The sequence below is a fragment of the Hippocampus comes genome, unplaced genomic scaffold, assembly GCF_001891065.2.
Source record: "Hippocampus comes isolate QL1 unplaced genomic scaffold, H_comes_QL1_v1.1 scaffold528, whole genome shotgun sequence".
Classification (NCBI taxonomy): Eukaryota; Metazoa; Chordata; class Actinopteri; order Syngnathiformes; family Syngnathidae; genus Hippocampus; species Hippocampus comes.
The window spans coordinates 154,746-169,292 of NW_017804900.1; the positions used below are offsets into that span (position 1 = coordinate 154,746).

The 14,547-nt window shown below is 46.0% G+C and overlaps 2 protein-coding genes across 5 annotated transcripts in view; one reads left to right on the forward strand and one right to left on the reverse strand.

Annotated features, from left to right (window-relative positions):
- Positions 1–12,558: 12,558 nt before the first annotated feature.
- The window catches only part of LOC109523698 (DENN domain-containing protein 2A-like), a 7,000-nt gene continuing 5,011 nt past the window's right edge, over positions 12,559–14,547 (reverse strand). For 2 of the 3 annotated variants that reach the window (XM_019883048.1, XM_019883040.1), the window contains 8 exons: positions 14,316–14,456; positions 14,060–14,208; positions 13,768–13,945; positions 13,658–13,699; positions 13,488–13,596; positions 13,018–13,275; positions 12,817–12,903; positions 12,559–12,700 (listed from right to left, as the gene is read on the reverse strand). In XM_019883048.1, coding sequence (XP_019738607.1) covers positions 12,669–12,700; positions 12,817–12,903; positions 13,018–13,275; positions 13,488–13,596; positions 13,658–13,699; positions 13,768–13,945; positions 14,060–14,208; positions 14,316–14,456 — 996 coding nt within the window. In that variant the 3' untranslated portion in view covers positions 12,559–12,668. Of the gene's footprint in view, positions 12,701–12,816; positions 12,904–13,017; positions 13,276–13,487; positions 13,597–13,657; positions 13,700–13,767; positions 13,946–14,059; positions 14,209–14,315; positions 14,457–14,547 lie in introns of those variants that run through there. The other variant, XM_019883058.1, reaches the window with a different exon arrangement.
- slc37a3 (solute carrier family 37 member 3) overlaps positions 14,402–14,547 on the forward strand; it is an 11,483-nt gene continuing 11,337 nt past the window's right edge. For both annotated transcript variants that reach the window (XM_019883069.1, XM_019883087.1), the window contains exon 1: positions 14,402–14,518. The gene's annotated coding sequence lies outside the window, so the exon portion shown is untranslated. The remainder of the gene's footprint in view (positions 14,519–14,547) is intronic.

Consider the following 14,547-nt stretch of genomic DNA (forward strand, 5'->3'; position numbering starts at 1 on the left):
ACACACACACACACACACACACACACACACACACACACACACACACACACAGAGAGCGCTCACATGTCCATGCACTCTCACATGTTGTAGCTTATTATTAAAAGTGGGTCTGTGATAGACATGTGGCGAAAGCCATGCGGCATTGCGGGAGGGAAAGGAGAAGAAGAAGGATGTCAAGGTCACCGGGTTCCTCCACGCTCTACTTTACCACAGAATCATTCCTCCTCCTCCCCCCCGCCTCCTTTTTGCCTTTACCACACACACACACACACACACACACACACACACACACACACACAGAGAGCGCTCACATGTCCATGCACTCTCACATGTTGTAGCTTATTATTAAAAGTGGGTCTGTGATAGACATGTGGCGAAAGCCATGCGGCATTGCGGGAGGGAAAGGAGAAGAAGAAGGATGTCAAGGTCACCGGGTTCCTCCACGCTCTACTTTACCACAGAATCATTCCTCCTCCTCCCCCCCGCCTCCTTTTTGCCTTTACCACACACACCAACGGTCTGACTCTCAAAGCGAGCCGCTTATGAAATTTGCCACATCGGCTCTCGCGGGCCAGTCGGCCAAGACGAAAACCAAACTTGCGCCGCGTCTTTTTCCGCGCTCAGCTCAGTAGGCCGCCCCGTCCGTCCACACGTGTGCATTTCGCTCCTGCTTGCGGCGTACTTGTTGATGTATAGCTTCGGTATTTTTATTTTATTTTTTTTAGGCCTCATCAAGAATGAAAAAAAAAAAAAACGGTGTTGCGGATTTTACCAAGCAGAGCTAATACGTCAGGAATTGTGGTCTGTGTGGCCGGCGACGCCCACAAACAGACGGCATGCTACGCCACTTCTGCATTTGGTTGCCAGGGCTCAAGGGAATATTTCTGGACAGGAAAAAAAAAACCCCAAAAAAAAAAGAACCCTCTTGTGTTTTGAATTCATCATCCGATGATTCACGTAACGCTTTTGCTACTACTCCAACGATTGTACGATGAAAAGACGCTGAACCACTTCCGGTTCACCACAATGCCGGGCACGCTTTTAGAACTGCAATGAGATCGCATTAAATGAAATTCAAAATAATGTAAGGTGTAGGAAGTTGTTGGAAAACGAAATACTCGAGTAACTTGGCACCCCTGGCGATCAGGTAGTAAACAAGCTGTAAATTAGCCCAATCCAGACAAGATGGGAGGGACCAGAACTGAGGCTACGAACTGCAGACAGAGTGGGGAAATACTGGTTGCTATCCCGATGCGACGCGTCTCCCATTTTGTCTTCCGATGACCCGCAAGAAAGCCCCTCTTTCCTGGTTTTTCCCCTTTTGCTTTCATCTCACCTCTTTCTGCTTGCATCGCCGTCAAGACCCGAGATTTACAACCCTAATTCGGCGTCTTTAAGGCCTACGCGCTTGTTTCATTTGGGTGCAGATGGAAGCCCCGGGATGAGTCAACTGGCGCGAGGCCTTGTCGGTGCCAAAGTGCGAATGGATCTTGCTCCAAAAAGCCCCGGCAGGGAAACAATAGCCCAGATGTTTTGCGGCGCTGATTGACTTGCTTTTTTTGCACTCTGCAAAGCCTGCAGGGAGCACGTTTGCAATCAAAATGCACCTTTTTTTCTTTTTCTTTTCAGCATGCGGCGCGGCGTGCTAATCAGCAGCGCTTCCGGCCTTCTTGCATACATCTTTAATAAGGTGCTGTTTCGATATGCATGTTTCCCAACCCAACGTGCAATTTCAAAATGAATCCTGGCCTTGAATTTAAAATGTGCCGTCACCGCATTTCGGGGTCTCATTGCGCAGATGAGCTTTTGAGTCCATGTGCTCACAATGAGGTCAGAAAATTATTTTAATGTTAAAAAAAATAATAATAATAATTGTTTTGGTTGTTTGCAACCAAAATTGGAGTTGAGTATATTTCTTCCAGGGCACTCTTCAAGATTTTATTGTGTTTTGTTGACTTATTCGAGGGATTACTACAGTTGGCATAACAATTGTTCAGCAGTTTCCAAAATGTGGTTGTTGGAGCCAAAAACACAATTGCCGGTCGTCGGTCCAAGAACCAAATTCCGAGCGTAAGATACGCTGAAATAAAGTATTTTCGGGAAAAAAAAATGGCACTTTTTGTTCACTCCTTGACCAGTTTGGCATCACAATTGCTCTCCCATTTTTGAAAACGGCTTTTAATCATCATCTGCGATCTTGCCTCTGTGCACCTATCGTACGTAGACACCGCCCCGTTCGATTAAGTCACCGGCGTCGCGCTGGAACCCAAAGCCAGTCAGACGAACGCGAGTCCGATGTCGGTAACTTGCGCGCCTCGAGTGGCTTCTCACATGACGTCTCTGCGGAGAACCATTGGGCCAATCCTCTTGCGCCTCCACGTCCAAAACAACACTCAGGCCCACTCCAGAGCACTTGGATGAGCTTTTGCCTCTGGCGCAGTCACCAGTACAATAATCTGGTCGCCGTCCAAAGACAATATTTGTCAGAGTAGCCCCGTTCCAGAGCCTTTTTCTGTTTATTACATTCTGCAGCCTGGGAACAAAACGGTTTAGGGTTTCAAACCTGGAGTCTGAAGTAGGACACCACCACCCGCGCCACCCCCCTTTTGCTCTTGTGCTTTTAATCACTCTCTTCAATGTTTTCAATCAGGCGACACAGCTGCAGAATTTTTTTTTTTAAAAAAGTGTATGAATCTTTCATTCATATGCTTCTAATTGCTTTCATTTCGGATCCATTGACCCGAAGAGCTTCGTCTTAAGCGCTGCGGACAGGGGGAGGCGGGGGGGAGTGGCTTTGAGAGTTATAGCGCACACTCCTGTGGAAAACATAAGCGCTTGGAACAGCCCGGCTGGAACTTTGCATTCAAGCCGCTTGTCAAACGCCGGATAATATAGAACGCTCTTATCACGTTTGCACTCGTTAACCCGGCGTGCTGACAAGTGGCTGTCATTCGACTGAATCGGGGGGGGGACTTAAGTCCACGATATATGTGAGTGATTAAATGGCGGCGAGGGAGTGATCGAATTTGAGACCGTGCCACGCGACGGCAGAATACGATTTTATTTTTACATTTCGGAAATTCTGGCACGGTTACAATGCTGGGCCACATCAAAACTGGCCCGTTGCGCTTACCAAAAAAAAAAAAAAAGTTCTGCAGTTAAGTCCAACGCCGGACGGGAACATGACACACGAGGAGGAGCAGCGCTGCTCCGGGCCGGAGTCCAGAATGTCAGCCTTCGGCGGCATCCTTCATATTTGGCCCTCGTCTTCTCGCAGGAATGTCTCGCTTTTTAAGGCCAAGGTGCTGATTGCTCCAAAAAAAAAAAAAAAAGGCTGGCACGAATGGTATGTGGCAACACAATCTGCCCTCGCTTCCTTCGTCTCGTTGAAAAATACTTCCTGGCATACGTTATTTGCAACAACAAAATCCAGCCGGTCCATTTTCAAAACAAAAATGTGTTCAATGCACAATATTTGAGTCGATTCCACCTGAAATGTTTTTGATCACCACGTTGTGAAATGACCGGGCTTGATTTTTAACCGCCGGCAGGAAATGTGCCGCCTCGAGCGTTTCCTCTCCCAACACCTGCTTCAACAATTTGCTCTTGATGGGGTGGCTTCATTTGTCCAGATTGCCTGCGTAACATGTGCTCCAGGTCTTGCGCTTTGACTTTTCGACCACTTTTCTCGTGCGAGAAACCCACAGAGGACCACGCTCCAAATAGTTTGTTTGCGCAACTTGGCAATGCAATAGTTCACCTGTTGCTGTTTTTTTAATCCCGTGAGCCGATTCCTTGTGTGGAAAAGCCGGTTTGGTTTCATGACCGAAACCACAAAATTTTAAGATATTGGCCCCGATGACCACATTGACCACCTATTTTTATTTTTTGTCTTGCAGTTTGAGTGCTTTGTTCACTTATTGAACAGTTGGAGCAAGACAATCGCTCACCCCGATTTTCTTGATGCATATTGTGCTTGAAGCAAATCTATATCTTAGTTTTGGCGGCCCAAAATGAACCTGCTGAAATGTACCCGCGTTCAAGCCCAAACGGTTCTGCTCGGACTTCGGGGTTGGAATCCCTTTGACGACGGGAAGTTGCAGACGTTTACTTGGAGGTAGCGACCGGGAGCCGCGGACAAAGTCTGTGTTTGTTCAAGCGCACGGGACCGGCTCTGGGACGCGTTTCTCAATGAGCCCGAGTGATGGATGTTTTTCGGAATCGCAATTTTATTTATTTATTTCCCCCCCGCCCTCGCCCGCCCCTTTCGGAAGGGTCCAGTCGGATTCCACAGACGCCTGCCTCACTTCCCAGGAATTCTCGTGTATAGCCGCCGTGCTCCATGAGTCTTTGTGTTGCTTTGCAGCTTGTTTTTTTTTTTTTTTTTTTTTTTCACGACAAAGACATGCAGCAGTCCCATTTCATACGCCAGACTCCGGTTTGTTTGAACAGCCTTAACGATTATAAGCGCTTTTGTAAGAGAGGATGCGCTCGGCCGACTTTCTTGGCGCGCATTTTTCGCTCTCTGGACGTGACAAGAACGGATGAGCAATCCAAACGAGGATCGACGCAAATTGACAACATGTGTACGAAAGGGTAATGCGACACTGGGCGAGCCGACAACCCAAACACAGGCCACCTGCTGCGGGTTTTTTTTTTTTTTTTTGCAAGAGAGCTGAGTCCGGCCCGCGCCACCGAGCGGGCCTTTTGGATTGTGACGGGTTCACATGAGGCCACGGTGGCAAGAGGCCATTACGCGGCCTTACATCCACGGTTAAAGTTTGGGGAATTTTGCCCTCAGCAGCCGCAGCGCACGATGGTTTTGAGGTACAATTGGCTTTGGAAATACTCAGAGCGGACATTAAATATGGTTCATGGTTTTCAGTGCTACTATGAAGAAAAACCCTGACTTAAAATAATAGAGTATGTAATATAGATATATATCTTTTTTTCCAGAATAGTGAGGAGCATCTTACTCACCCTTTCATAGCATGACCGTCGTTTATAGATCTAGTGTTGGTTGCGGCCAAAACTTTGGGCTCGGACCAAAAACGAACCCAGGTTTTCAGTTCTACAACCAAATTCATCGTGAGAGGATAGGTTGGCTCAACGCAAGAGAGCACTTCCTCTTGAGAAAATTGTGTATTTTTTTTTTTCCACCTATGAAGTCTTTTGTTGACTTATCGAGCACTCTGGCATAACAATTGTACACCCGTCTTCTTTTTTTTTTTTTTTTTGCCTGTTTTGAACTCTCACCAGTTACTCTACACACTGAGCGCTATTCGTTGTCACTACTCTGTTTCGTATCCTGCCGCCGTGGTGAGAATATAGATGCACTGCAACCGCTTGGCAGCTATCACGCACGCACGCACTCAGACCGTCAGACAGACACACAACGCACTTGTGCTTGTCACTTTTAGGACAAGAGTCAGCGACATGGGCGGCACACAGATAACACGAGGCCGGCCACTTCCTCCTTTCCCACATTTATCATCACACTTGCGTTACCTCATGTGAACATGTGAGTCAACAACGGCGCGCTCGGTGCGGTGTCCTCATGTGACAGAGCAGGGCGACGTTAAACAGTCGCAACGGGGCAAACATCTCGCAGCCGTGTTAAGCCCCCCCCAAAAAAGTGGTGTCAGATGATATCTATTTATAGTCCATTGCAGTAGTTTTGGCGTGCCGGACCGGTTTCTCGATCTGGAAATGTCCTTACCACAATCATGCACATTTTCTCCGATGGATTCGCCATGTGCTTCCCTTCCCAAACTCGCGGCGCTGCGTAAATCACCGGGGTGGGGGTGGGGGGGTACTTTCGGCATGGATCACGGTTGTGCGGCCCTAAAAAACGGACACGGTGCCATCTGCAGTGGGTTGCGTTGGGAAAAAGTTGAACTTTCCAGACCGATGGCGGTTCTCGCATGGGGAAGTACAAATCGGAGTGAAAAAGGGCTCAAATGGAAAAATGACGAGTGCCCCGAAAATTGCGATCCAGATGTGGACCAAAGGGTCCCATCGCTTTGAAAAGATTTTTTGGTTTTCGATCGAGCAGTTTTGACATTCACGCACAAACGAACTAGAATGGCAGTCGGAAAAGCAAACACCTCCACCAAGGCATAACAATCCTTGGCGAGAGTTGCTCAACCGGTTTGGTCCCGGCCCCACTTGACCCCGTCAGCAGTGGACCGCATAGACAACTGGCAATAAAACCCCCAAAAGATTTTGAAAGTCTTTTATTTCTCTGTTCGTTTAGGTCAAGTGGTTCCCATTCTAGGAATTTGGTGCAAAGACTCCCAACAATTATTTAATCATTTTTATAAAGTTTTATTTTTTATGAACTCCATTTAAATTCATTTTCTTTTTATTTATTTATTTTTGTCCTCATTTAATTAGCTTTCGTGACCTATAACCTCGCACCCAGCCTGTCGTTTTTGCCTTCAGCGGGCCACGAAACTGACCCCGATGTTGAAAATCCATTTGAGAAATGAATCGCCGTAACAATCTGGATCATCGGCAAAAACAAATTGCCTTTGTCATTCCCCTGCTCGCGAAACACGTTCACGTTTTAGACCGCGGCTGAACGCGGACGTGCTTCTAATTTGGCGGTAGCTTAAGCAAATACGATAACAGGTCTCGCGCGCACACCTTGATGAAATGTAAATCATTGAGGACGCACAAAGCGAGAGCCGCCAAAAGCGCCTTTTGTGACAGCTTTGCGGTAAAGCAAACAGTCGCCAGCGGATACGGCGACTTTGACACACCGTGATGAATGCCCGAGTGACAACTTGGAGACAAATTGCGAGCGGCTTATTGCCTCGTGAGCGCCTCGCTAAAAACGCCCCACTTAACTGCTGTTCAACAGTCCAAATGTGTTTTTAATCGTCGCCACTCTCCAGTCTATTTGAACTGTTCAATCAATGTAGGTAGGACGAGATCACATTTCCAGCCAGAATTTGATTTTTGCAGATGGTGGGGAGAGAAGAACAAAAAAAAAAAAGCGAATTGTTGTCGACTGACTGGCAGACGCCGTGTTGACGTTGGCGGGCGAGCGAGCGGCTCGGCAAAGAAAGAGGAAGAAGGAGGAAGGCTTCGGGCCGGGCTCGTAAACGTGCCTGCACTCAAGCATTGAATTTAATAAACCCGTGCTCGCGCAGAATGAAATGTTATCCGGCTCGTAATTTAACCACTGGAGGCTCGCCGTTGTTGAGACATGACGGGTTCACATGGGAAGGTGATTCACTGCCTTTTTGTTTCACTTGCAGGGAGGAATACATTTCAATGACTGATTTTTTTTTTTTCTGGAGCCCAGAGAAAACAATCAGAGTGTCGTAACATACTCGCCTCCTGTCACTAAAGTGAAAAAAAAAAAAAGGTTCAAGGGGACATCTTATGGAAAATTGGGAGACGATTTGAGTTAGCCAGTGGATGCTCAGTCTGGACGCCAATCGGTGAAACATCAACATCGCCTTGCATAATTGTGTTAGCAAAAAGTTTTGGCGTGCATTGTAATGTAACCTGCGCTGTTTTTTTTTTTTTTTTATTGCTAGAGTAGGCTATAATTTAGTTTGGCAATTTTTCACCTTTTTTCTTTTCACCCTGTTTATATTTATGTTTGCTTGCTGCAGCCAAAACTTTTTGGAACCAAAAAACGGTTCCTGGTTTTCAGTCCCAAAGCCAGACAACCTTGTTGGCGTGAAATTAAATGACGTCCAGTATTTGAGGCATATGCTAAAAAATAGGATCCAATGAAGGTGCAGAATTGATCGAAATTAGAATTTTGGGAGGCCTGATGAGAAGAAGAAAAAAAAAAAAAGCAAAAAGCAGGCAATACAAAGCATTTAAATCTGTTCAAAGGAACTTGGAGAACACACACAAGGCACAGGATGGGGAGAGATGAGTTTATGTACCAATGGCGCGGACCACCCTGGAACTGCGCTGACAAAGACTCCCCACAACTTGGAGTGCAAGAGTGCGTGTCCACTCCAGAGGCTGTACACACACATACACACACATGCACACGCACACTCTCTCCTCAAAGTAGGATGCAGAGAGACTTTTATAAATTGTGAGGGTTTTTTTTTTTTCGTGCTTTGGTCACTAATTTAGCAGTTTGGCTTTAACAATTGTTCACATTTTTTAAAAATATTTTTAGAGCATTGACTTATTGAACAGCTTGGCATAACAATTTTTCATCCGTTTTCTCTGCTCAATCCATATTGTGTGAAAAACCTTGACTGAAACTAATAGAGTACTTTCTATTGCAAAATATATATATATTGTTTCAACTTTGCAGTATTTTGTTCCCGTATTTATCAGTTCAGCATTTCAATTGCTCACCCATGTATTTCTGATGCATTTGCGTCGTGGTTATTGCAGCCAAACCTTGAAACGGTTCCTGGTTTTCAATTCGAGAGCCAAATTCAGAGTGTGAGAAACAATGACTGAATCTAACAGAGTACTTTCTCAAGTAGTTTGGCATATCTAAGACATTGGGATACTGTATTGTTTTCTTCAAGCTAACCTTGACCCAAATTAATTGTCTAAGAAGCATGAAAAAAATAACAAATAAATCCTGGGTTATGTATGACGTTTTCGCAAACCTGACTGAGATAAATGAAGAGACACAATGGGAAAGGGGGGGTGAGGGCGGGAGGTTGCAATGTTGCGAGCCTCCGATACCGTGACTAATGCTGGTGTAATAGCGACGTGGATACACGTGCACACATGCAGCTGCAGACCACGAGGAGACAGTCGGGAGTCCGCGGTGACGCACCCTCATCAGGCCTGCGAAATCGATGTGTGTGGCCCGAGCCGGACTAGTCACCCTCCTCTGTGAACTTGCCTTTTTTTTTTTTTTTTTTACTATGAAAGGAGAGTAAACATAGGCCTGAAAAAAGGGTCAAGCGCATGACCCACAAGTTTTTGGGGGGCTTGATTCTCACACATCTCTCACTTTTTTTCTGTCGTCTTTACATATCGGAAGGAAAAACTTTCTCCCCTCACAATCAAGTCTTATTTACGAACACTGTTCTGCTATTAACAGCACACGAGAGTCGGCATGATTTAATACCGCAATTGATTTGGCTGCTCCTTCTGATTTGCCCATTTTGGGCACTGGAAGGCAAGAAAAGTACGTCCGCTACTACTGTTAGTAGTCAATACTACTCAATAAGATCCGTATTATTAGTCATGATGATTGTACCAAAAACAAATTTGAATCGGTAAACTGGTTTGGATTTAAAAGACTTGAGCGCATCAACTGTATGAGAAATGGACACCCCTTGCCACGCGACAGTTTTCACTTCAGTCCTTCATCCTTTTCCTTATTTTTTGGTGAAAGTGTCTCTCCGAAGCATTTACGGGCAATTTCTGTAGGAATTACAATTGCAAGCGTTCCCAAATGGGCTTTGATAGCTCTCCGTCTGGCCATCGGAAATGATTCAGTTCGCTGGCATGCGCGGCGGCGCTTGCAGCTGGACCATGCACCTGCAGCCAGGACAACAACCAGTCGGGTGCAACCGTTTGCATGTGTGCTTTGCAACCGTCCCCCCCCCCCCCCACCCTCTCCACGTTAAACTTGATGGCACGCTTCGGGTTTGGTTTTACAGTAAATCAAACTCAATGACTCCGTTTATGGGAGAGAGTTGTAGTTTGACGAAAATACTCCAAGGCAACCTAGAATAATATGTACAAAATATCATATTGCACAAGGGATATTAGCGTAATAGCAGAAAATGTCCAAAGCAGGTTGTATGATTGATGGGTGTGGCGGAAGGTTTAAAAAGTATGACGGAAAATGACATCGACTTTCCGCTGTGACTGATGGCGAGTGACGCTCATTTACCGCGCCTTCCCTAAAGCGCGCATTACTCCATAAATCATGTAATTAGTACAAGGCCACCTCGGGGGAGCCTCAAATGTGGCTCGCAAACTTTAAAATGAGGTCAATAAATCTCCAGAGAGAAGTCATGTCAAGTTGGTGGTTTGCTTTTAATGGACTGTGAAGTTTGCATGATGCTTTACATGTTTGCCCCCCTCCCTGATTTTTATCACACTTCAAACCAAGACAGACAGAGCCGAGCCATGCTGTCAGTTCAAAGTGTCTCTGGAACTTCTTTTCTACGGCTTTGAAAACATTTCGAATGATCAAACAAATTTTAATATCTCAGCATTTAATGAAAACGACATCATGCAGAGTGAAATGATCTTGCTTTGCTTCTTCAGGACCTGGATGGCTTGACTATTTCATTGGATTGACTTTGCGAGATATTAAAATCGGTGTTAACCACCAAAGTATAATTTAAAAAAAAAAAAAACGATAGCAAGAGGTGGAAAAACTGTCCCATATATACTGTATATGTATATATTTTTTTTCTTTTTTTTTTAAACCAAGAAGAAGATGAGAGTTCTCCTACTTCGCAACACATGTGACATATGCATGAAGAGAGATATTCGGCAGAGAAGTTGGAAAGCTCCGGGGGTCAACCCTCGCTGACTGGAATTGATTTAAACTATAATTACCTCCGCAATAACGCACTCGTCGGTTTGAGCTGAAGCCCAGGTGTACAGCAGAAAAGCAGCCTGGCACCGATTTGACTTGATGGCATCTGGCCAAGTATCCGCGTACACACACACGATCCCCCCCCCAAACCCCCACCTCCACCAGAACCGGAGCGAGCAATCTGTCAGCAGCTGTCAATGCTCGTCTCTTTCTCTTTCTGTCTCTCTCTTGGCGTCCATTTTTCTTTCTGCGGGCGTCTTGACGAGATCGTCCCATGGCGTTTCTGCTTTCCCACTTGGGGGAGCACAGGGAGCCAAGATTTTTGATTTGTTAACCACTGACAGATTTACTCTATTTTACTGAACTGTTTTACTGTATATATATATATAGAAGGCCAAAAATGTGAAAATGTGGTGTTCTACAAGGTAGCACTATTGGTCCCCTCATGTTCTCTAAATACGTAAGATTGCCGTCAGTGTTTTTCAACAAAACCTTCGTCCTGTGGTGTGCCACAAGGTTGTATCCTTGGCCCTCCTCATGTTCTCTGTCTATTTACAATATACACAAATAGAACATTGACAACACAAAAGGCAAGAGTGGGTAAATATTCATGCTGCTCGATTGGTAAAACTCCATGTCTTCATCGATTGCTTCCACAGCCATACCTCATTTGCGTTCACATCGATAGAAAATCCTTTTTACAGTATACACTTAATCAGGTCCATATACAGTATGAACACTGTTGTGTGTGTGTGTGTGTGTGTGTGTGTGTGTGTGTGTGTGTGTGTGTGTGTGTGTGAGTGTTTGTGTGTGTGTACACACATGGCCTTCAGACACATTTATGGTGCAGGCAACGGCTGTCATCTCTGAATGGGCAAATGTCTTCATTGCATGATTCATCTCGGTGAGTGTAAAAGATTTTTTTTTCCTAATCTCTTTCATTGATGTTGGTCGACGATTATCTTTTCCATTCCAAGATGTGAGTGTTCTTAGTGACTTCTTTGAGTGTGATGTGATCACTCACCTGTTCCTTGCTGCCATTCGTCATCTTGTATTGGCTCGTGTGTAGATTTGCCCCGGTGTCAAAGATTTTACAGCCTTCCTCATACTATGGCGCTTCCTTTTTCCTGACTCATTAACCTATTTAATCGTTCACATGCCTGCAATCTGCATGTGCATTCACTGCGCAGCGCATTTTTTTTTTTGTTTATGCATCAACATCTGTCCATCAGGGCGACGGTTCGATGCGGCGCTGACCCAGCGCCCCGAGGGCGTCTCAGGCCCAGACAATACGCTACTATGCTCTCATCTCCGCACCTGTGTTATGCTTTCACGGCGACAAAAGATGTGCTTTTCCTCTTTGCGGCCGGCTTTGTTTCCATGACTCACATCCCGAAAATAGCGTTCGCCACCGCCGACCCTGAACCCGAAAACTCTTTGTATGGACGAGGCCTCGTGGCTTTGAGCGCACAAGCGCAGCAGTTGTGTGGTTAGTGAATGTGTGGCATGTGGACCAGTCAGTGGGTGCAATTGGCATGTGAATGCTGAATGAGCACATCGTTTTCGTGATTTTTTTTGTTGTTGTTTTTCCTATCTGGAACATTTCAATAAAAGTGTAGTGGGTCAAATTGACCCAAGAGTTTTATTGTTGTTTCTGGGTAACAAGTATCAAGATAGATGATGATATTGACATATGAACAATGTTTATTGGGACTCATTTCTCATTTCTGAACATTTTTAATAGTTGAAATCGGATCAAATAGACCCAGGGAAATGTTCACAATTCTTGAGAAACGTGCGGGTAATATACCAGTGTAGAAAATAACATTGGATACACACTTCAGTCAGCTCGATTGCATTTCTGCACCACTGCAAACTACAACAACACTTAAAATATTGATACAAAAGTTTAATATTCTTGTTGCATCATTTTGTTTTAGAATTTCAGGATTGGACGATCAGGTGTACCTAATGTTTTGCCCTGCGACATTAAGCTACTGTAACAGCCTATCATCAAAAAAATATATAATACTGCCTCCTAGTGGATGCCGGTGGATATTATGACAAATCAGTCATTTATTATTTTAAATAAAGTATTTGGAGTGCTTTGAAGCAGGACACGTTTCATTTTAATACATTTTTACTCTTCATCCTTTCTTGATCATTATTTCTTGGACAAAAATTTCATTCTGTTCCCTGTGGGGGGAGAAAAACCCAAACCAAGTTAGATTGGGATGTCTTAGCTGCAGCATCAGCACAACAACTACAACAAAATTACATTTCTGAGGCTAAAAATTGAAAAACATCCTCACCTAAACCTTTGAGAAACCGATTAACCCTCCGGTGTTCACTCTCGTGGATGGTGTCGAGATATTCGTGCACCCTCATTTCAAAAAGCCCTGAGGAGACATTGAAAAAAAGTTCTATCCGAAAGTACAATGAATGAAATGCGATTGACGATATTTGTCGATAATTCACGACATGGCAGAGAAAGGCGATATCCGTACCCGTACCATTCAGACTGGGCCCGTGTTGCTCCCTCTCCCGGACGAAGCAGCCGAACATCCGCGTCTCCATGAAGACCTCCAGGAAGCGCCTCGTGGTCTTGGAGGGGATGGCCTTCCGGAAGGCCTCCCGCTGGAAGGCGCAAGGGACGGACGGCGCGGAGGAGACGTCGTCCTCCCATTCGCTGAAGAAGAAGAGGGGATAGTGGCCTACCAGCTCCACGAAGAAGCGGACAAAGGCCTCGGTCACAACAGTGCCGAGGTGGTCTAAAGGTGGAGATGAGACGAGTCGGCTTGATTAGCGATTGCCCAGTGTCACTCTGGAGACGCCTGCGGAGCACGTTATGCTGCCTGCAATATCATCCGGATATCATACCAGCTAGAAATCGGTTGGACAATTTCTTAATTTAAATCACTTGGATTATATCCATGTCCATCAACATGTTTGTATGCGTCTTGCTTTTTCGGTTGTGCCTTACCATGGAGGGTGTCACCTCCAACCCCGCCAGCGAGCTCTCTTCTCCTCTCCAAAACATTCTCCAGAGCGGACTGAAGCTTGGAAGGCAGGATGGTGTCTTCGTCATCCATCTTAGGAAGAGGTTAAAAATACTACCGGGTCTACACACACGGGCTTTCATGAAAAACCCACCTGCTTTAGGAATCGACTTTTCCCCAGATTGACAACCAGAACCTGCGCAGTGACCAATCGGCATTATGAAAAAGAGACTTGACGTCTTGATGTGTGAAAATCTGGCTGACCTCTTCCAGGGGCAGCTCGCTGAGCTGAGGCAAGGAGCCGGTCAGCAGGCCCACGATGAAAGGGGTCGGGGTGCACACCACGTCCAGCATGGCAGAGGGGAGCGCGGGGATGTAGGTGTGCTGCCACACGAACGGGTAGAGGAGGGCGACCACCGCGTGGCAGCACTGGGACAAGGTACTGAAGAAAAAAAAATGTCATGGATCTCAATGGAACAGTTTCTCTGATTCTGAATTGATTCAGACGCAGGTCAACGTTACCTTCCGCCACCTAGTGGTGAATTCGTATATTCACCTGAGTTTATCCGCCGTAAAGACGACCCTGCGCTCCAGAAGCACAGAAGCAAACACCCTGAGAAGAAGCCTCACACTCAGGCAGGAAAAAAGACACTCGAAGTCCACGTGCTCCACATGCGAGTCAGACGGTCGAAAAAGCTCCATCACCTGCCGGTGCAGGGAAACACCAGCAGCTGTAGGAACTCCCATGCCTGTTATGCATTTTTTTAAAAGTCACTTTTTTTTTTGTTTTTTTGTCAACAGACACGTTGTACCTCCGTGCCCGAGCCGGGGAGGAAAGTCTTGACGGTGATGGTCCTGCCCGGAGCTGGAAACTGGGCCTCCATGATGGCTCTCATGAACGGCTGCACCAGAGCGGGAGACAGAGCCCTCCGCCTCTCCACCTCATCCAACACCTACGGCACAGGAGTCCCACACGCATCATCGCATCACTGCCTCCAATATACAAACGTGGAAGGTGGGTAGGGAAGGGATGGCGGGGGGGGG